Source organism: Culex quinquefasciatus, chromosome 3 (genome assembly GCF_015732765.1).
Source record: "Culex quinquefasciatus strain JHB chromosome 3, VPISU_Cqui_1.0_pri_paternal, whole genome shotgun sequence".
NCBI lineage: Eukaryota > Metazoa > Arthropoda > Insecta > Diptera > Culicidae > Culex > Culex quinquefasciatus.
In genome coordinates, this window is record NC_051863.1 from 169,567,978 (window position 1) to 169,591,820 (window position 23,843).

Genomic DNA, 23,843 nt, shown 5'->3' on the forward strand with positions numbered 1-23,843 from the left:
TTTGATTTAATAGTGGAAAACGGCAAAAGTGATGAGAATCGGTCGAATGGCTTACACTGAAATAAAAATAAAGTACCAAATTCCTAAATTCTAGGAATTTTGCCACTTTTCCTTATTTAGTAATCGGGTTTTTTGGATTACTTAATAAGAAAAGGTGGCAAAATACCTAGTATTTAGGTATTTGGTACTTTTTTTTATTTCAGTGTAGAGTGATTAAAGTGGGTATATTTCTCTTATTTAGTCTATGGTTCAAGTTCTGGATTTGTTTTCTGAAAAAGTCCAGAAAAAATATTTTTACAAAATTTGTGAATGCCTCTTGCTAAGGGAGGATTCAAAAACAGCATAAAACAAAAAAAACATTAATTTATTAGATTTTTTTTTTTTTCAATAAAAAAATATTCTAAGTGGTTTTAGCTGCGTGTTATATAGATGTATTTTTTTATTATACAGCCAATCCACGTCAAACAGGAAGTCTCCAAATCAAAAGTGCTCCGATTTGGCTGAAACTTGGAGTGGGGGTTCTTTGGCCCAAATAATTAGACCCCTTATTTTTTTGTTTGGCGATTACGGTGGTCCTATCCGAAATAGGGTGGTCCATAAAATTGCGTTTTTCGTCGATTTTCGCAAAAACCACATTTTTCATTTTTCATATCTCCGGAACAGCTGAACCAGTTTTGGAGCGCCACAATTCAAAAGAATGGTTATTAGTTGAGCTTTTTAGGAAAAATATGTTGAGGTCCAAAAAAACTATCTGAATATTTGAAAAGGTCCTATGAAAATATCATTTGCCGATTTCAAGGTCTCGGGACCAATGAGCCCATGTCTGAAAATATATTTCCATGATTCTTTGTAATATTTTACATAACATATAAAAAATTGCGAATATTCATTAACACGTTTCGGAGATATGACTTTTTTTTTAACATAAAAGCTGAGTTTTTGACGCGCCAGCGCGCAAAAACGGAAAAATGACGAAAACGGGTAAAAATCAACTTTTTTCACTAAAACTGCGATAACTTGAAAATTTCAGCGATGACCTATACATGTTTGGGTACTAAATTTTTTTGATTGAAAGACGCAACTTTTGGTACCCAGACATGTATAGGTCAACGCTTTTTTTCAAGTTATCGCAATTTTAGTGAAAAAAATAAGTTTTACCCGATTTCTTCATTTTCCCGTTTTTGCGTGCGGCGCGTCGAAAAACCCAGTTTTTATAATTAAAAAATCATATCTCCGAAACGTGTTGATGGATATTCGCAAGTTTTTGTTATGTTATGTAAAATATTACAAGGAATCATGGAAAAATAATTCCAGACATGGGCTCATTGGTCCCGAGACCTTGAAATCGGCAAATGAAATTTTCATAGGCTAGTTTTTTTTGGACCTTAACATATTTTTCCTAAAAAGCTCAACTTATAACCTTTCTTTTGAATTGTGGCGCTTCAAAACTGGTTCAGCCGTTCCGGAGATATGATTTTTTGAAAAATGTGTTTTTTGCGAAAACCGACGAAAAACGCAATTTTATGGACCACTCTATTTCGGATAGGACCACCGTAATCGCCAAACAAAAAATACGGGTCTAATTATTTTGGCCAAAGAACCCCCACTCCAAATTTGAGCCAAATCGGAGCACTTTTGATTTGGAGACTTCCTGTTTGATGTGGAATGGCTGATAGACTTCTTATTTGCTAACAGTAAATAATATTTGTTATATATTTTAACGAAAATATTAGCATCAAAATCTAAAGACATTCTAGAAATCACAAAATGTTTGTGTTTGTGGTAGAGCTGGTATAGAGAGGAAATTCACTATTTTCAAAATTCAAAAGAAACGATCACAACCTTAATTTTGTTTTGCTTGTTTCATAGGAAATATTTTATTCAAGAGTATTTGAGGTTTGGCTATACTTTTTTTTTTAGTTTACTTAACAGATCAAAACAACTAATTGTACTATCGAAGTATTATTCCGTAATATTATCAAGATCCAAAAACTCGAAATAGATGTAACTCGTCGCATGTGATTCATTCCACTCAAACCTATACATAATTGAACCCTACAAACTCCACTACCAACTAGAAAGTGTGAGAGTGTGTTCGAATTTTTATTAACCTTTTTGTTTTCGATCTTACTAAAATTATATCACATTTCAAAAAAGGTCACACAATTTTCGTGGTTTTTCATGTAGTATCGTAATTTTCTCTGTATAGTTGTAGTTTTCCATTGTTCTCTGGTGCGAGCGACACACACACACGCACACAGGGGGATCGTTCCATGGGTCCATGATTCGTTTTGATTGCCTTTCTTGCTAAGTGAGCTTGGTGTGGAAATACAGTTTGATTTGGAGGGGGGGCGGGAGACGCTACCGGAAACGGCCTCACACTAGTACGGACCATGGTGCTCTATGTTGCCTTCTAGGGCCAGGATGAGAGTGTGTTGGTTGCAGTTAGTGGTGATTAGTAATTTTAGTAGCTTGTAGCTTTGTTATAGATGATCAGAGACAGAGTGTTAGAGAACGATGCCAGGTTAAATTTTTTCGTAGTGCTGAGTTTTTTCCTCGTTTTTTTTTTTAGTAGGAAAATAGTCTCCACACTGCAAAAAGAAAAAAAAGAATGAAAGACATAGAATGGCCGTTAGAGTTTTGATGAAATTTTAATCTTAAAAGCGGAATGAAGTGTTAACTTGAAAAGCTTAATGAAAGTGGTTGAAAATTTATTCCAGAAAAAACTATTTTCAACCATTTGCGTGGTGTGTGTTTTATGAATGAGCAATCCGACCTTGGTGATCGATCGAGAACGACTGGCGACTGGCTTAATGGGATGAGGCTAAAATTAGAATTTAGTTAGGCGCGATTCCAAATCTTGTGTGGTGACGTGACGCGAGATGACCGCTGATGACGTGTGGGCGTAATAAAAGTAGTAACGAACGAGAAAAGTACACACTAAATAGGTAGATCAAGATTGATTAAACAGGTGAGAGAGAAAAATGTTTTAGAGATTGAAGGAACCTGCTGCCGCACAGTTGGGAAAATCTGATACTGGTTTTTTGACTTCAATTCAATTTCAATGAAAAAAGAATTAAATTTCGTATCACCTAAACTCCCAAACAAAACAAATTAAAGTTGCTTTTTTAATCATACTCAAAACTCAATCATTTAACTATCTCTTAAAGACTCGTTTTATGCGAAAAAGTTGCAATTTCATTAAATGTCTTAATTCGTCGTCGTCGTGCTTACTTGTCGTACGTGCATTTCGGGCCAAATTGAGTGAGCACGCCATTTTGTACAGCTCACCAAAGATCCCCAAAATTCGATTTCAATCTTGAGATATTCCATAAAAACCGAAAAAACTCCGTGCATTTTTGTCACTTTTCATATGACAGAAGTTTCAATCTTGTCGTGCTATCTTGACACTGCATGAAAATTGATGTAAGTGCGATAATTGGCCCAAGGGATTTCGGGTCAGAACGCGTTTGACACATTTACGAGCTCGACTGCCGTAAACATTTTCATTAATAACTCGGGACTCTGGCAACTAAATTCAACCAAACTTCAGGGCAATGCACAGAACGGTCAACCAAACAAAACGTGTTTGTTATTGAGCAGTTCTCTAGGATTTCGGTCATTCGATTTTTTTTGTATTTTTTAATCCGACTGAAACTTTTTTGGTGCCTTCGGTATGCCCAAAGAGGCCATTTTGCATCATTAGTTTGTCCATATAATTTTCCATACAAATTCGGCAGCTGTCCATACAAAAATGATGTATGAAAATTCAAAAATCTGTATCTTTTGAAGGAATTTTTGATCGATTTGGTGTCTTCGGCAAAGTTGTAGGTATGGATACGGACTACACTGGAAAAAATAATACACGGTAAAATTTGGTGATTTTTTATTTAACTTTTATCACTAAAACTTGATTTAAAAAACACTATTTTTAATTTTTTTATTTTTGATATGTTTTAGAAGGCATAAAATGCCAACTTTTCAAAATTTCAGGTTGTGCAAAAATCACTGACCGAGTTATGAATTTTTAATCAATACTGATTTTTCAAAAATCGAAATTTTGGTCGTAAAATTTTCAACTTCATTTTTCGATGTAAAATCAAATTTGCAATCAAAAGTACTTTACTGAAATTTTGATAAAGTGCACCGTTTTCAAGTTATAGCCATATTTAAGTGACTTTTTGAAAATAGTCGCAGTTTTCATTTTTAAATTAGTGCACATGTTTGCCCAGTTTTGAAAAAATATTTTGAAAAGCTGAGAAAATTCTCTATATTTTGCTTATTTGGACTTTGTTGATACGACCTTTAGTTGCTGAGATATTGCAATGCAAAGGTTTAAAAACAGGAAAATTGATGTTTTCTAAGTTTCACCCAAACAACCCACCATTTTCTATCGTCAATATCTCAGCAACTAATGGTCCGATTTTCAATGTTAATATATGAAACATTTGTGAAATTTTCCGATCTCTTCGAAAAAATATTTTGGAATTTTCAAATCAAGACTAACATTTCACAAAGGCCAAACATTCAATATTACGCCCTTTTAAAATGTTTGTCTTGATTTGAAAATTCCAAAAATATTTTTTCGAAAAGATCGGAAAATTTCACAATTGTTTCATATATTAACATTGAAAATCGGACCATTAGTTGCTGAGATATTGACGATAGAAAATGGTGGGTTGTTTGGGTGAAACTTAGAAAACATCAATTTTCCTGTTTTTAAACCTTTGCATTGCAATATCTCAGCAACTAAAGGTCGTATCAACATAGTCCGAATAAGCAAAATATAGAGAATTTTCTCAGCTTTTCAAAAATATTTTTTCAAAACTGGGCAAACATGTGCACTAATTTAAAAATGAAAATTGCGACTATTTTCAAAAAGTCACTTAAATATGGCTATAACTTGAAAACGGTGCACTTTATCAAAATTTTAGTAAAGTACTTTTGATTGCAAATTTGATTTTACATCGAAAATGAAGTTGAAAATTTTTACGACCAAAATTTCGATTTTTGAAAAATCAGTATTGATTAAAAATTCATAACTCGGTCAGTGATTTTTGCACAACCTGGAAATTTCTGAAAAGTTGGCATTTTATGTCTTCTAAAACATATCAAAAATAAAAAAATTAAAAATAGTGTTTTTTGTAAATCAAGTTTTAGTGATAAAAGTTAAATAAAAAATCACCAAATTTTTTTACCGTGTATTATTTTTTCCAGTGTAGTCCGTATCCATACCTACAACTTTGCCGAAGACACCAAATCGATCAAAAATTCCTTCAAAAGATACAGATTTTTGAATTTTCATACATCATTTTTGTATGGACAGCTGCCGAATTTGTATGGAAAATTATATGGACAAACTAATGATGCAAAATGGCTTCTTTGGGCATACCGAAGGCACCAAAAAAGTTTCAGCCGGATTAAAAAATACAAAAATTAAAATTGAAGAAAAAAGACCGATTTCGTAGAGAATTGCTCATTGTTTACATTGCGTGCTCTCGTTTTGTTTATTCGAGGTCAAACATTAAAACGCGTTTTTCTCGGAACGTCAAAAAGCGACGTACGAAATGATAGCACGACAGCGTCGAATTGCAGGTCTAAAAAAAATCAAATTACGCAACGATACCATTTTGAATATTTTCGAATATGTTTTAATTATGGTCATCTTTTTTACCTTGGCACAGAATTATAAAGTTTAGTTGGCATATGTTTTGATTTTTTTTGAAAAATAGTAGTTTTTTAAACCTAAAGTCATGGTTGAAATGTTTTTTTTTTGTTTAATCCGCTTTGAATACCTTGCTCAAATTATGAAATATATTGATATAAATTTTGAAACTAATTAAAATAAAGTCAATAGAGATTTCACTTTTTTTGTTAATTTTAACGAAAAAAATTATCCATCAATTTTAGAGGTTTTTTAGCATCTGTGCCCATTTTTTTTCATTGATATTCAAGGTTGAAGCGGGTGAAAATAGTTTCATAAAAAAATAACTTTTCAAACCGCTAAACAACTTCTCAAGATCAAGACCACAAATGAAAAAAAGGAACCAATCATCACCACTTCGCAACTCTCAAAGCCCCCAGCATGCTGAACAATACCAGCGCCGGCCACAACTAGTAGTAAGATAGTTGTGCGGTGGAGACTGCTAAATCGGCTGCGTCACCGAAAAAAACACGATCGACCCTGTGAAGGAACCGCGTGGTCCCGCTGCCCGCAATCGACTGAAGCTGAAGCAAGAAAATAATATTCACTAATCACTCAAACAAGGACTCTACCAAAACCGGAAATAAATTTTATTTGTATTTTTTTGACTTGACTCAAACTATTTTGAAATTGGCAGTAAAATGACAATTGGGTCCTAAAATTAAGCCTAAATTTATGATATCATTGTTCACAACGATAAACCTTATTTTAATGAGTACAATCACCCTTTGGAACACCGCAAGAGGTTTAAAGTGAATTTTTAAATCAATTTAAAAAAAATACTTCGTTGCCCTTCTTGCCAGAAAAATTCCTACTTGACAGCTCGTTCCAAGGGGCCATAGTTGATCCATCGAAAAAATGTCGTCTTGCTATTTTTTATTTTTTTTTTTGCATTTAGAATGAAAAAAAGTGATCAGAAATGGGTTTTGATCGTGTTTTTTATCGTTGTACATTAAAATTTGTATAGGGCTTTATTGCCGTTCTACGCATAATTGTCCCATGTCATTTTTGGACGATTTTAACTTTTTGACATTTTTAAGTTTAGTTTGACGTATACTTTAAGAAAAACACATGGAATCTTGTACTTTTTTCGGAAACTCATTGAAAACAACACCAAGATCACAAATAAGAGTGATAAACTGCTAAATGGGGAGATTAGGGACAATTGGGACAAATAGGGACCCACGGGACAATTATGCGTAGAAACACAGAAATCGGTCAAAAAATTTCAATCGCATTTTTCTCAGTTACACTTTTTTGAACATGGGACAATTATGCGTAGAACGGCAGTTTAGGACTATATTACAAAAACCAAATTTGAACCGTTTACGGAAAACCGAGTTAGCTTTTAAATTTTAGCATGTTGTTTTGAAGCCTGATTGTGACCAGAAAATGGCTGTTATATCAATCCACCGTAATAAATAAGCAGTAATACTTATTTTATCCTAGATAATACTTTCTAACACTTTTTTTTAACTTAAAAGCTAAGCTTTTAAGTTATTATCGAATAACTTGGAAACGCTCAAACAAGCAAAAGTTACTGACAAAATTATAAAAAAGAATGGATAAAATAACAATTAAAAAAATATGATGAGGAAGGCAACCACCACGCACAGGTGGATAAGACAATATTTTAACATTAGAGCAATTCTCTACCAAAACCGGAAATGGATTTTATTTGTATTTTTTATTTGGCTTAAATTTTGTGGGGGCCTTCCCTATGACCAACTAAGTTATTTTGTGTCATTGGTTAACCCATACAAGTCTCCATACAATTTTGGCAGCTGTCCATACAAAAATGGTATGTAAATATTCAAACAGCTTCCACTTTTGAGTGAATTTTCTGATCAATTTGGTGCCTTCGGCAAAGTTGTAGGTATTTTTGAGGACTATTGAGAAAAAATAGGTGCATGGAAAAAAATTGCAGATTTTTTAATCAACTTTTTTTTACAAAAACTCAATTTCCCAAAATACGTATTTTTTGGTTTTCGAGATTTTTTGATATGTTTTAGGGGTCAAAAACCCGCAACTTTTGAGTCATATAGAAATCGGTTATGATTTTTTGAAAAGTTAGTGATTGTTGGAAAAAATCGAAATTTTATGCAAAAACAAATTTGACGTATTTTTTAAAATTCAAATAGCAATTTAAATAGCAAATTTTCTAAACTTTTCAAAAGAAATATTTTTGAAAATGGTCTCTCATGGTCACTATTTTAAAAATCGAAAAACTGCAAATATTTCGCTAAAATCGAACATTTGGTGGCTATATCTTGAAAACAGAGCCCTTAATCAAACAATCTGTAAAGTACTTTTTGCAATTCCGTCGTGAAACTACTTACTTTTCCTGTCATTCTTGAGCGACGAAATAGCCTACTTTTCTGTACCAAAAATAACAGAATCGAATAGCAACGCTTTTAAAAATAAATGCTGAAAAGTTCTACTTCAAATCAAATGGGTGCTGCAAAGTTGAACTTTTCAGCACTTGTTTCGAAAAGTAACACTTTTCAACATTTTTTTGATTTAAACGATTTATTGACAAAATACCTGAAAATTTGACACAAAATTTCACTCAGTGTGTGTTGTTTGGAATTGCAAAAAATGTTCTATGGAACTCGTTGCAAAACTTCATTTTTTCAGCACTTTTCGTATTTATCCAACTCGGTGAACCTCGTTGGATAAATGTACGACTCGTGCTGAAAAAATCCTCTTTTTGCAACTTGTTGCATAAACTTCTATTTCGATTGGAAATTCAATTTTCATAAAAAAATACGTCAAATTTGTTTTTGCATGAAATTTCGATTTTTTCCAAAAATGACTAATTTTAAAAAAAAAATCATAACCGATTTCTATATGGCTCAAAAGTTGCGGGTTTTTGACCCCTAAAACATATCAAAAAATATCGAAAATCAAAAAAATACGTATTTTGGGAAATTAAGTTTTTGTAAAAAAAAAGTTGATTAAAACATCTGCATTTTTTTTTCGTGTATCTATTTTTTCTCAATAGTCCTCAACAATACCTACAACTTTGCCGACGACACCAAATTGATCAGAATATTCACTCAAAAGTGGAAGCTGTTTGAATATTTGTTTGAGCCAAAAAAAAAAAAAAACAAAAAATAAAAATGGTCGAAATCGGCCGATTTCGCAAAGAGTTGCTCATTATGATTTTTGAGGTCTCTTATTAAAAGTTGTTTGTTTTGTTGTAAATTTAAAATTATTTAACCTTTTTTATCCTTACTTGGTATAATTCTAGCAGCTTTTTTAAGCTTCATAGCGCAAAGTTTAAATTATAACCTTTTGTGGCCAAATTGGTAGCTTTCTTTCCCACTGTGCGGCATCATCTTGGAACTGGGGAGGAAATCACGAGAGGAGGAAAATGGGAGGCACTGTGCCAATCGTGTGTGGGATTTTGTTTCTTTTCGGTTGCAAAACACAACAAACCGTCCGTCTTGGATTTTTTTTTCTCTAGTTTTTATTCTTCTTTTTTCTTTATTAATTACTCAATAATAATAGTAATATTTATAGTCATTAAAAATGTTATATCAATAAATTTTTCCATCTTTTTTTGTTACTAATACGACAGATTTCTTTTTGTTTTTTTTTTTGTTTTACTTGTTCTGCGTCTGTTAAAACATCTAAGAGCCGAATTAGATTTGGTTACGCTTGCAAAAATTTAGACAATAATAAAAAAAACGGAAAAAGCGTTCAATCCTTTCGTTTCGTTTTAAATGTGTCTGTGTGTGTGTGTAGGTTGGCTTTTTATTCTTTTTCTTTGTGTCATACTTTGTGTTGCAGTTTCGTGCAGAACGTAGACGCGCGCTCTCCTCAAAAAGGTGCTTAAAAACTGCGCCGTTTCAGAACTCAACAATGCCTAGTTTTGTGGTTAAACAGAAAGAAAAATCTCAAGTTACAACATTCAATCAATAATTATTTGTTTTACGGTAGTAAACGTACATGCTATTTTTTGTTGGTTTTTTTTTATAACGCTTCTCGGGAAGTGCTCGTGTGTGTTTGTGTAAATGTAAATTAAATCTGCTTCGATCGCGGTTTTAATGCTGCTAAGCGCGTTAGTCCTAACTCTGCCTCATCTTACAAACTCTTTGATTAATCGGGATTAGCTGTAGAAACGAAAATCACTTTACACTAGACAAGACAGGGTTTTTACTTCTCCTTCCCACAATCGCTTGGCTTTTATTTGTTTGCTTTTTTCGTTTCGAAAAAAAAAAACTAAATCTTTTCCACTTTCGCTGGTTTTGCACGATTCTTTACTTTTATATATTTTCTGCACGTATATAAAAATAATAATAAAGTTACAAACTAAATCTACACTTTTTTCAAAAGCACATAAAGAAAACAGAATAAACTCTATCTCTTGTTCTTGTTTTACCATTAAATTTTCCGCCTCAACTTCACCTCCGCAAAAAAAGAAAAATCTTAATCGCTTTCTCGGCTTAGGTTTCCGGTTGTTGTATTTTGATTTGCTCCGCGTACGTCGCGATTGCCGAACGGCGTTTCTTCTAATTGTTGTAAACTCGGGGAAGGAAGGGTAAATCTACACAATTCTATTTGTTTTGTTTTTGGGGATCAACCATTCAAGTGTGGTTACGTAAACGACGACGATTGACAATTGATACTCGCACCAGGACGATCCTTTTGTAACACTATTTGGTGGACGCGCATCCTGGTGCGAACCATTCAGCGCTTGGGAAGTGGTTACCACTTAAGGGGAAGGGGGAAGAGCTTTTTTTTAGTAGTACTTTGTGGGGGTTGTGTGTGGTAGTAGTAACTGTGCAAATCCCTTCTTTTTAAATTTCACATTTTTTTGCTGCTTTGTGTGGTTTTGGTCTGTTTGTGTGCCATTGAATAACGGTGAATCTGAAAAGTAGAGGAACAAACAAAGGGAAATTAGAGAATGAAGTACAAAAAAACGATTTTTATATAATTAAACAATACGTTGTTACATGTTGAGTCATTCGTTGACATTGGCATTCAATGAATACATTTTAAAATAAAATGTACCCCCGTTTGTTTTACTTTAACTGAAATCAGGTTATATCCAGTAACGAAATATGCTATCAGAGCTGGTTCTGCCATAATCCGATTTTACAAAAAAAAAGTTTGATTTTGCGCTGCACTCTGTCCTATGAATTCACACCCGAAATAAGTTTCTCACATATAAAAACCGAACTATGCGGGATTCAACCCTTTTTGTTCAAAAGTACACCATGAACTTCCGAGTGCTGCGTAAAATCATTTTTTTCAGTAAAATCGCTGTATTTTGCCAAAAGTTCATTTTAGTTTAAGGTCTACATTGTACATTGATTATTACAGGGTTGTTACGAGAAAGTCGAAGAAAAATCCGCGCCAAATCCGCGCTGACCGAAACCCCAATCCACGCCATATAAAAAAATCGCGACCAACATTCAAGAAATGTTATTTCCAAAGAAAAAAAAAACTAATACAGAAAGTATTTGATAAAAAAATTAAAATCATTTTATGTTTGAAGGAATGTAAGCAAAAAGTTCCCGAGGTCAAGGCGGGAAGGGGGGCAAAAATAAAATAATAAAAATTTAAATAACAAGCCATAGTCTTCACATTTAAATGAAAAAAGTGTTTTAAAATGCATTTTACACTAGTTCAGTTGTTTTGCAATCTCTAGTTTTCAAAAAATCTAAGATCTGACAAAAATAAAAATTGAATCGAAAAAAAAAAATGTGCATCGAAAATTTTCAAAAAAATTTAACATTTTTAAATAAACCCAAACATGCTAAAAATGATTTTAAACGCAGAAGAATGTATTTTAATTTGATTTCAGTTGGTTGCACTTGAATTTTCATTGAAATTTTGAAGTTTATTGTAAAAATATATTTTTTTGCCCCCTGATTTTTCGGGCCAATTTTGAAGGGGGGGGGAGGGGTGACAAAAACTTTTAAAAATATTTGTACCAGCCTAAACCAATATGAACAAAATTTAAAAATCTAATAAATGAAATTTAACTTCAAAAATATAAACGCAAAAAACCAAAATCTAAAACTTTAATATGATTAAATTAAAGATTTCAATCTCTGTCTATCTCTGTCCAATCTATGAATTTTAATACATATTGTATTTCAAATTCCTCACTAAAATTTCATTCCGAAACAAATTTCATTTCCAATATTTGAAAAATTTTCTTCTAAAAATTTAAGAATTTAAGAATTTAAGAATTTAAGAATTTAAGAATTTAAGAATTTAAGAATTTAAGAATTTAAGAATTTAAGAATTTAAGAATTTAAGAATTTAAGAATTTAAGAATTTAAGAATTTAAGAATTTAAGAATTTAAGAATTTAAGAATTTAAGAATTTAAGAATTTAAGAATTTAAGAATTTAAGAATATAAGAATTTAAGACTTTAAGCTTTCAAGACTTTAAGACTTTAAGACTATATGACTATAAGACTTTAAGAATTTAAGAATTTAAGAATTTAAGAATTTAAGAATTTAAGAATTTAAGAATTTAAGAATTTAAGAATTTAAGAATTTAAGAATTTAAGAATTTAAGAATTTAAGAATTTAAGAATTTAAGAATTTAAGAATTTAAGAATTTAAGAATTTAAGAATTTTTAAGAATTTAAGAATTTAAGAATTTAAGAATTTAAGAATTTAAGAATTTAAGAATTTAAGAATTTAAGAATTTAAGAATTTAAGAATTTAAGAATTTAAGAATTTAAGAATTTAAGAATTTAAGAATTTAAGAATTTAAGAATTTAAGAATTTAAGAATTTAAGAATTTAAGAATTTAAGAATTTAAGAATTTAAGAATTTAAGAATTTAAGAATTTAAGAATTTAAGAATTTAAGAAATTAAGAATTTAAGAATTTAAGAATTTAAGAATTTAAGAATTTAAGAATTTAAGAATTTAAGAATTTAAGTATTTAAGAATTTAAGAATTTAAGAATTTAAGAATTTAAGAATTTAAGAATTTAAGAATTTAAGAATTTAAGAATTTAAGAAATTAAGAATTTAAGAATTTAAGAATTTAAGAATTTAAGAATTTAAGAATTTAAGAATTTAAGAATTTAAGAATTTAAGTATTTAAGAATTTAAGAATTTAAGAATTTAAGAATTTAAGAATTTAAGAATTTAAGAATTTTAGAATTTTAGAATTTTAGAATTTAAGAATTTAAGAATTTAAGAATTTAAGAATTAAAGAATTTAAGAATTAAAGAATTTAAGAATCTAAGAATTTAAGAATTTAAGAATTTAAGAATTTAAGAATTTAAGAATTTAAGAATTTAAGAATTTAAGAATTTAAGAATTTAAGAATTTAAGAATTTAAGAATTTAAGAATTTAAGAATTTAAGAATTTAAGAATTTAAGAGTTTTCATATATTTCCCAAAAACATTCTAGGGCTTATCAGGAAGAATTCTTGTGGTCAGATCGAGTTTAAATTTGGAATCTTACCTAGTGATGGATCAGTCTTAGTTTTCAATCTTTCACAATTTTTAATTTTTTTTTTGTGTTTTTGAAAGATTTTTAGGTAATGGGTATATGTAAAATTGTTGAATAAAATATTTTCTTCAAATATTCAGAAAATCGTTTACTTAAAATACGAACATTGTTTAAAAACACCAAGTTAATTTTTAAACCGTACACATGCACACATTTAGATGTATATTTTACTTAGTTTTTCAACGTTTCTATTCTTTTCTTAACGTTCAGTTATGTAGCTAAAGCTATATTACACATTCTTACAAGGTTTTGTTTCCAGCACCTTTATTGCCTTCCTCACCTTACTGAGGAAAGGCTATAAAATCACTCGAAAAATGAACTTTTTAATTCGACCTCGTAGACCTACCTTCACGTATACCTATCGACTCAGAATCAAATTCTGAGCAAATGTCTGTGCGTGTGTATGTCTGTAAGTCCGTGCACCGAAAAAAATGCACTCGATTATCTCCGGACTGGCTGAACCGATTTGGGCCGTTCTGGTCTCATTCGATCCATCTTAGGGTCCCACAAGACCTATATTAACTATTATGAAGTTTTGTTAAGTATTTCAAAAGTTATTCTTAAAAAAGCGATTCTGGCTAAAGTTTGAAAGATTATAAAAAGGGTGGTTTTTGTAAGAAAACCCGTCTGATCATACATTTTTAGAAAGGTATTTGAAAGACCTTTCTAATGAGCCCAAAACATTGAAGATCTGATAACCCTATCAAAAATTATGAGCACTTAAGTGTCATTTGTACACATTTCAGAGGCCGGATCTCAAATATTTTGATGAAAAAGTTGTTCGGATCTATCCGGAGATCTGGCTCCCGAGATTTTGTTGCTTTGAAACTCCCGGGAAAAATGAACAGATATATTTTTTTACTGCCTTAAGGCTTAAAAAACTTTAAAGTAATATAACTATTGAAAGTGAACAATTTTCATGAAACAGCCCCGTAGGTGTTGTTCTAATATTACGTCCAATGATTTTTGGGATTCTTGTCCCGCCCGTGTGGATCAATCGGACCGCGCACTGGACTCACAATCCAGAGGTCGCCGGTTCGAATCCCGCGGCGGGCGCTCTAAAATTCTTTGTGTAAATATGGGTATTCGGCGCCGTCGCTCCGTGCCGTACTCAAACACTTAGGAGCCCAGGGCGGCGAAGTCCTTGTAGATAAAAGGAAGACACTAGTGGTTGGTACTAGCAATGGTGGCCGACAGCTATAAAGTCAACTTCGTTTTTATTTTTGGGATTCTAGACCCCATACTCCATGTAGATATGTTGTAAGAAGTAAAATTGAGATAAAATTTGTAGGTTTGACATTCTTACTACAGAAACAAATATGTACATAATTGTGAGGAAGGCACCAACCACCATCGGAGGATTAAATAACGTTTTTTTTATAAAACTTTGAAAAATTTCAACGGCCTGATTCGTTTGAAAATTTGGCAAAAGCAAACAATTTTAAAATGAAATATGAGCCCTTATTTTAATTCGAATTTTCAATTGAAAAAAAAATAAAATTTTTCAATTGAAAGCTTTAAACTTAAAATTTTCTTTGAAAACTTCAACTTTATTTTTTTTATGGAAAATATTGTGAAATTAACTAAATCTGATTTGCTAAAATTTTAACTATTATTTTTTTCTAGTAAAAAAATACGGATGGATACCACCAGAGTAAATTTTTTATGGTTGCTCATTTTGGATACTCGATAGGAAAAATTCATTGACAGAATAAAAAAAAATAATTTTTTAATATCTTAAACTTCAAATATTTAAAAAGGGAAATTGCATGAAACCATAATAAAATCTGCAAACAATATGTATATATTAGAAAAAAAAATTAAAAAAATAAAAATTTGGTCGCCTGGAGAGGTCAGGGAAAAGTCAGGGAATTTTATGTTGGGATTTGGATCGACACCATGTAATGAATCAAGTTGATAGAACACTGAAAAGTCCGCCCTAGTGTATCTATTTTGGATCTCATTACCCTCTAAATATGAGGAAGGCAACAACCACCAAAGGGTGGATTAAGTAACGTTTTGAATGAAATTTTATGTCAAACATTCTGAGTCAGATTTGCGATTCCTTTCCGTAGGGTCGTAGAATTTTCGCGTCCGCCGTCGGTGTGTTTTTCGTTTCTTTGGCGTGCGTGTGTGCGTGTGAAGGTGCGGCTGGCTTTGGCTGTCTCGATGACAGTTGAGCCAGTCAGATTTGCGATTCCTTTCCGTAGGGTCGTAGAATTTTCGCGTCCGCCGTCGGTGTGTTTTTCGTTTTTTGGCGTGCGTGTGTGCGTGTGAAGGTGCGGCTGGCTTTGGCTGTCTCGATGACAGTTGAGCCAGTCAGATTTGCGATTCCTTTCCGTAGGGTCGTAGAATTTTCGCGTCCGCCGTCGGTGTGTTTTTCGTTTTTTGGCGTGCGTGTGTGCGTGTGAAGGTGCGGCTGGCTTTGGCTGTCTCGATGACAGTTGAGCCAGTCAGATTTGCGATTCCTTTCCGTAGGGTCGTAGAATTTTCGCGTCCGCCGTCGGTGTGTTTTTCGTTTTTTTTGGCGTGCGTGTGTGCGTGTGAAGGTGCGGCTGGCTTTGGCTGTCCCGATGACAGTTGAGCCAGTCAGATTTGCGATTCCTTTCCGTAGGGTCGTAGAATTTTCGCGTCCGCCGTCGGTGTGTTTTTCGTTTTTTGGCGTGCGTGTGTGCGTGTGAAGGTGCGGCTGGCTTTGGCTGTCTCGATGACAGTTGAGCCAGTCAGATTTGCGATTCCTTTCCGTAGGGTCGTAGAATTTTCGCGTCCGCCGTCGGTGTGTTTTTCGTTTTTTGGCGTGCGTGTGTGCGTGTGAAGGTGCGGCTGGCTTTGGCTGTCTCGATGACAGTTGAGCCAGTCGGATTTGCGATTCCTTTCCGTAGGGTCGTAAATTTTTTCGCGTCCGCCGTCGGTGTGTTTTTTCGTTTCTTTGGCGTGCGTGTGTGCGTGTGAAGGTGCGGCTGGCTTTGGCTGTCTCGATGACAGTTGAGCCAGTCAGATTTGCGATTCCTTTCCGTAGGGTCGTAGAATTTTCGCGTCCGCCGTCGGTGTGTTTTTCGTTTTTTGGCGTGCGTGTGTGCGTGTGAAGGTGCGGCTGGCTTTGGCTGTCTCGATGACAGTTGAGCCAGTCAGATTTGCGATTCCTTTCCGTAGGGTCGTAAGAATTTTCGCGTCCGCCGTCGGTGTGTTTTTCGTTTTTTTCGCGTGCGTGTGTGCGTGTGAAGGTGCGGCTGGCTTTGGCTGTCCCGATGACAGCTAGCCAGTTTGATTTGACCCTATCAACACCCTATCATACCATTTCAGCTCGATACACATCGAAACTCGTCGTTCGCACCGTTAATCAGTACCTCACTAAACATCAATCATTTAAAACTCGTAAAATCATCTCAAGTTAAAAGTTACATTGTTTAATCCTTCATTCTTTAATTACAAATGATTTTTGTTCTATCTTTCCACAGCCGGCTGTCTAAGACTAGACCATTTCATTTAAAATTTAACAACCGATAAACGGGAAATGTCTCATCCGCAGCATCCGATTGTTTGCCTTGAGAATAATATATAATACCTTTCACCAAACACTATGATTTTGGGTCGCATCATCATCTTCTATGATGAATCCTGACCAAACACCCTATCCTACTAACAAGTTTTCAGGTTCCTGGCGCTCGTGGGGTGTAAGCACAGAGTAAATCAGCTGCCCTAGTAGCAACCTGCGCTAACTAACATTCCCGTCCCTTAAAATCGAGGTCTACAAACTGACATGGCGGGCGCCGTTGGTGGCCAATGACTGTTACCTATTCGCAACTGATCTAGCTTTAGCAATCATGGTGTTTTATCTTTTCAGCGCATTCATACATGCTGTTGATAAGGGAAACACCACTAGATCGTCGAAGCCTATAATCAGTAGTGCTGAAAGGATATTACGGTTCTGTTCAGCAACGGAGGGGCAACCATGGGTGATCTCTCATGCTCATGCTCATGCTCATGCTCAATTTTATGTCAAACATTCTTGTGTTAAGTAAATTTACTGTTCAAAGCAAAACAATATTGAAAAATCTAACTTTTCTATACAAGTGTTGAAAAGTTCAACTTTTCAGTACCCATTTCAGTGCTGAAAAGTGGGACTTTTCAGCACTGGTATTGAAAGGTATTGATTTTCAAAACTGTCATTTTGGGTAGGGCAAAGTAGGCCATTTCGTTTCTCCAGAAGGACAGGAAAAGTTGACAGTTCACAGCGGAATTGCAAAAAAAAAGTCATTTATATCTTGATTGCATGATTTGTTCTAAACCTTTCAAAAACCAATCAATAAATTGATGTAACTTGCTAATAAGACACATACACGACAAACCCAACAAACTTTCGTCGTGATTTTGCCATTTACCATGGCGTCCCCGATGCAGACAGACCCAACACAACACAACCCACACAATCAAACACTCCTCGAAAAACTTTTGCTCCATTTCCAACTCATCCCCCCGGTTCGCTATCAATCACACATCATATCGTCGTCTTCGCCCCCGGCCACGCCATGCGCGCCAATTCACGATTGCGATTAGATAACCCCACCCGGCAAAACTTTCTACACCACACTGACTGACGCTGCGCACCGCCAAAGGCACAAATTAAAACCCAATTACCAATATAGTTTTTAAAAACAAAAGTTTACCTTTCCATTTAATCAACCTCGTTTTCGCGGTGCGATGCGCGCTGCATTTGGCCACCGCCTCCTCCGCTGTCCGTGTGGGGGTGGATCTTGGCCGGTCTTTCTCCGGCGAGCTGATGACGGCGACTCGACGGTTTTCTTCTTTTTCTTCACGCACACTTTTGCTTGGACAAAAAACATCCTCCCCCTTTTGAGAAGGGGGGGCGGGGGAGGAAGGATTGAACCACCTCCCCCAGCACCCCTTCGACGGGGCTGGATGTCGCGAAAAACGGTTGGCTTGTTGCTCTCTGCTCTTACTGATTGTGTGATTTGCTCTAAGAGGGACTGCTTTTTTTTTTTGTTTGCTTTTGTTCACGTCCTCAAGAAGGACTTTCTTTAAAAAAGGATTTAAGGGGGAGGGGGGGTGTTCGGGGCGGGGTGGGAAGTAGGTGTTCGGGACACAACACAAGCATGCATGCTTACAGAATGGAACATTTACGTTTGTTTTTCACCGGTATGATCGGGCACAGGACGGCCCGGATCGCTTCGTCAAACACGGTCTTGAGGCCCTTCTGGGTCAGCGCCGAACACTCCAGATACTTGACCGCCCCGATCTCCTTGGCCATGGCCAGCCCCTGGGGGTACGTGATCGGCGACAGCTTCTTGTCGCGCAGCTTGTCCACCGTGTTCTTGTCGTCCCGCAAGTCCAGCTTCGTCCCGACCAGTATGATCGGTATGTTGGGACAGTGATGGCGCACCTCCGGGTACCACTTGGCCCGGACGTTCTCGAACGAGGCCGGATTGACGAGCGAAAAGCATATCAAGAACACGTCCGTCTGCGGGTACGACAGCGGTCGCAACCTGTCGTAATCTTCCTGCCCGGCCGTATCCCACAGGCCCAGGTTGATCGGCTTGCCGTCGACCATCACGTTCGCCGAGTAGTTGTCGAACACGGTCGGAATGTACTCGCCCGGGAACGCATTGGTGGTGTAGCTGATCAGCAGGCACGTCTTACCGACGGCACCGTCCCCGACCACGACGCACTTGATGGCCTGCATTTTGTGTACGGCACTGGGGTCGTCCTTTCACCCTGTTGACAGCTCTGAAAGAAAGTGCGCGAGAGAGAGAGAGAAGAGGGGTTTTTATTAGATTTAACGAATTGCATTGTGGGATAAAGTGTTCTTGGAGAGATGATGCTGGCTGGCCGACCGATTCACTTACAGTCATGCCACTGCAACTATAATTACATGAAAATTTTCACAAAATTAGGTATTTTTTCTGTATTTTTAAAATGCAATTAAATGGGTATCAAAAACATTCCGAAAGTTATAACACTTTTTTTTGAAAAAAATGATAAAACTACGTATTTTGGAAAATATACACAAAATTTCAGTTTTTTGCAATATGGGTATCAAATAATCGGGATTTTTTTATACATTTAGGTAGTAATATTTATTTTAAATACTCAAAATTTCCAAAAATTACGTATTTTCGAAAAAATACTCAAAATTTATTTCTTTTTATGGGTTCCAAGTGATCGGCATTTTTTCATACATGTCAAAAAAATAACACAAATTTTATAAAATACTTAAAGTTTTCATAAAACTATGCATTTTCGTAAAAGAATCTCATTTTTTTGTATTTTGCAGTACAGTTCAGACTCGATCGTCCGAAGGCCTTGGCAAAATTTCACTTCGGATTATCAAAACTTCCGATAATCAAATCAAAGCCTTATTTTAAATTGTTGAGTTTTAGTATGACCCCTAAACTGCCTTTCTAGCCATAATCGTCCCATGTCATTTTTGGACGATTTTGACTTTTGTTTATCTAATCTATCTAATCTAATCAGACCCTAGCGCAGCCAATCTTTCGAAGGGATCCTGGAGAGTGCCTTAGGTTAGATGACGCCTAGCACTCTTCTTGTCATTTATTAACATTTGTAGTGCGCCATTGCATCGAATGCATTGAAACATCACAAGCGTTAAAGCGGCCAGGCCTACTGCGTAAAGCCGTATCGCAGAGATGACTCGTAATTGAGTTGAGTTTGAGCACTGAGTGTTCGAACAACAACACAATTCTGAATCGACAGGGGAGGAAGAAGCGTGGGGACACACCACCATACGCTCCGAGATTTTGGTTGTATTCGTTGGGAGCACCATGCTAAGAAGGTTTGGTACTCCGGGACCCTCTGGGATGGGACATTGTATTTCCACGAATGCCCTGGACTCTATGTGCCGTGGTTATAGCGCCACAACTCGCTCTCTGTAACAGTATTCCTAATTCCAGTCCACGCTCACCAAGTCGTCATGGCCTAGTGGTTAGCATTTTTGCTTACCAATCCAAAGGACGGAGGATCGAACCCCGCCTCGAGCGACTTTGATTTTTCGTTCATCATTTCAATTTTCTATGTTCTAAACTTTCTGGTTGGGAGCAGATGGGCATCGAACCCAGAACCATTCGCTTACAAAGCGAACACCGTAACCAGTCAGCCACGGCCGCTCAGGACGATTTTGACTTTTGTTTATCATTTTTAAACATAGTTTTACGTATAATTTCAGAAAAAAAAACACATAAAATCTTGTACTTTTTTCAGAAGATCATTGAAAACAACACCAAGTTTGTCCCATCGTTGAACTTCTACGCATAATTGTCCCACCAATTAATTTCTATCACGAGATCATGAGTTTTACGAAGCATTTCATCTTGTTTACCTGTTTACCTTCAAGAGAATTACAAATAAGGGTGATAAAATGTTAACTGGGGTGACAATTATGCGTAGAAACCAGGGCTGCGGAGTCGGGTCATATTTCAAACGACTCCGACTCCGACTCCGGCTTTCTCAGATTAGCTGACTCCGACTCCGGCTCCGACTTTGAACAAATGGTTGGCTCCGACTCCGACTCCGGCCTACAAACTCTAGCCGACTCCGACTCCAGCTTTCAACAAATGGTTGGCTCCGACTCCGATTCCGACTCCACATGTTTTTAAATGTTTCAAAAGTTAGTTAACTATTCTTACCCAAGTAACATTTTTTTCCAGGAGTTCTACAAGAGCTCTTCAAGATAGCTACAGCATAGCAGTTTGGACCGCGGTATAGGATAAAACTCTCTTCAAATACTCTTCCAAACTCCTGAAGAAGTTTTGTAGAACTCCTGGAAAAAAATGTTACTTGGGTAGTTAATTATTTTTAAAACATTGATAAATAGGATTCTTTAAATTTTTTCTAAGCGTCATATTTTTCTCAAAAAAAAAATAAGTTAAGTAAAAGTAAAGTTAAGTAAATAAACGGTAAAAAGTTTCTAGGTTACAAGTTTTATACGTTATGGAAACAGAAATCAAAAAATATCTTCAGTTTTAGAGGCATTTTGAGAAGAACAGTTTTGTAAGTAAATTTTGATTTACTTGCTTAACCTCAAATTTGAAAATATTTTTTTTAAAGCTTATAAATTTAAATGTTAAATTGTTATTTTTGAATGAATAACTAAAAGAAATCTGGCCTTAATGATCTATTGAACATTAAAATTCAATTTGCTCACTTTCAGGCTGACATTTGTTAGAAGCACAGTGACAGGCACCTTGTGTTTTAAACGACAATTTTAAACGAAACTTTTTTTTGCTTTTTTTTTTTAAGATGTACATGGACATCACGCCATGGCTGAAGGTGATTATTATTGCAAATCAATGTATCTAAACAATTTCTTCGTGGAAAGGACGCTCAAGATGTCCTTTTCAAATGCTTGTGACATGGAAAATATTTTAACCTGGAAATTTTTCATTTATTTTAATTTTAAAATTTTATATACTTCAAAAAGGAGGTGCACGATACTTCGTGAATCTTCACCTAAAACGAAGCTTTATGGATGATCTTGCGCCTCCATCAAAATATATGAAAAAACTTAATAAAAATATAATAAAAAACAAATATCCACAAGTAAAATATTTTTTAGGTCATTTTTTAAGGTACATTGATTTGCAATGATTATCACCTTCCGTCATATTGGCGTAAGACATACAGTATGAGAAAATTCGTACCAGTTGATAATATTTTGATTCTGTGTTTTTTATTTACAATATTTGAAAAATAAATGAAAATCCTATATTTTATTCTATATTTTTTTTATTAATTCATTTTTGTACTGAATCCTTGAGATTTGTTCAACGATAATTTGCAACGATATCAAAATAGTTTACCTAAAATCAACATCAACATCAACAATCAATGATTATTTCAAATTTGTTGCAACTTCTTTTGGCATTTTTTGTTAGTTTAAATTATTTTAAATGCAACACTTTGATTTTCTTGTACTCAGTTATAAACAAAATGCGCATGTTGAGTTCCATGTAAGAGATTGTTATTATCGTTGATTATTTGTTACAAAAGTTATACTGTCAGTGACTCTTTTTTGATCTGCAAAAACATTGATTACTATTTATAATCTTTTTATGTACCTCGTATTTTTTTTCCTAAAAAATGATTTAACTCAAAACCTCTAAGACATTCGCTATCGGGGTAAAAGATGACTTTGTGTGTACTTTTTTCAGAAACAACTGGATGAAATTTTGTCAAATTTGAATTGAAAGGGGACATTAATATAGTCTGACTATACATAACCAATATTTTTTATTATTTTTTGAATTATGATACTACATACTTGGGTAAGAGGTTATCACTTAGTGATTATAGTGTAATAACACAATTAGAGCTTTTCAATCACAATAAAAAGCTTCAAATACATAATGCCATCTGATAAGTCAATTAAAAATACAAGTTGTTTTGTAAGTTAAGCTGTTACAGTCGACTCTCTGGCTGTCGATCTTCTCGATATCAATATTTCTCCATCTACCGATAAATTCTTCAGTCCCTTCAAACTACATACTTCGATTCTCTTCATTCCTCGATATTTTCTCTTCCTTGAAGGATCTCTTCCTCGACGGTCCCTTGGATTCTGTTTGCCTTAGAAATCTCTTCCGGTTGTCAATAATTTTACATTCTCATGGCTTGCATAGACATTTTTCTTTGCAAAACGAAGTTTGAAGGGTGTCTGACATTTGTTTGTGTTTGTTTGCTGAACGTTGCCATGATTCCCTCCCATAGCTGGGTATCAAGAAGAAAATATTTTCAATCGAGTCATCATTTTGCATCATTCTGTAAACGGATGCTTCTCTTCCTCGACGGTCCCTTGGATATTGACAACCAGAGAGTCGACTGTATATAGGAAATACTGAACAATAAAAAAACATATTTTTTGTTGAATTTAAGATAACTCCGGCTCCGACTCCGACTCCGGGTTATCAGAAATCTTTGGCACCGACTCCGACTCCGACTCCAGCTCATAAAATTTAGCCGACTCCGGCTCCGACTCCGACTCCAGCTGTTCGAGTTTTGACGACTCCGACTCCGACTCCGACTCCAGGTCCCCAAAAAGACCCGACTCCGACTCCGACTCCACAGCCCTGGTAGAAACACAGAAATCGATCGAAATATTTCAACCGCGTTTTTTTCAGATGCAATTTTTTGAACATGGGACAATTATGCGTAGAACGGCAGTAAACTACTCGAAAGTGGTTAATAATTTTTAAATCCAAGATGGCGGCCAAAATGGCGGCGGTGAAATTTCGCAATTCGCAATTTTCAGTGTAAGAACGGGCCTTGACCGATCTTATGCACTAGGTTCCCGACGAACACGCACTGCCCTTACACCTACATCTCACCCTTGCTCTGAGTCAGTACGAGCAGCACGCTAGAACACGCTTTGAGTGTTCGTGCCAGGCATGCACACCTTCTTTTCCGGTTACGCATTTTAACTCGGCCGGGGGTGGTACATTACGTAGGGTTTGATGTAAGTATAAGCGCCTAACCATTTATAGTGTGCCTATCAACTTTCATTAAAGCAAAAACTGTTTTATTTTTAGTTTCAATTCAAAAACTTATTGTTATTCACTGTGTATTGTTTTCTCCTGAAATCTTCCCTATTGTTGAGTCTGTTTATTTGTTGCTATTTCTT

The 23,843-nt window shown here is 35.0% G+C and overlaps 1 protein-coding gene across 4 annotated transcripts in view; it reads right to left on the minus strand.

Moving 5' to 3' along the window:
* Positions 1-2,331: 2,331 nt before the first annotated feature.
* The window catches only part of LOC119769481 (ras-related protein Rac1), a 47,912-nt gene continuing 26,400 nt past the window's right edge, over positions 2,332-23,843 (minus strand). For 3 of the 4 annotated variants that reach the window (XM_038262083.1, XM_038262084.1, XM_038262085.1), the window contains exons 2-3: positions 18,338-18,940; positions 9,159-10,579 (exon numbers count right to left, since the gene is read on the minus strand). In XM_038262083.1, the coding sequence (XP_038118011.1) occupies positions 10,452-10,579; positions 18,338-18,896 (687 nt within the window). In that variant the 5' untranslated portion in view covers positions 18,897-18,940 and the 3' untranslated portion in view covers positions 9,159-10,451. Of the gene's footprint in view, positions 2,592-9,158; positions 10,580-18,337; positions 18,941-23,843 lie in introns of those variants that run through there. The other variant, XM_038262086.1, reaches the window with a different exon arrangement.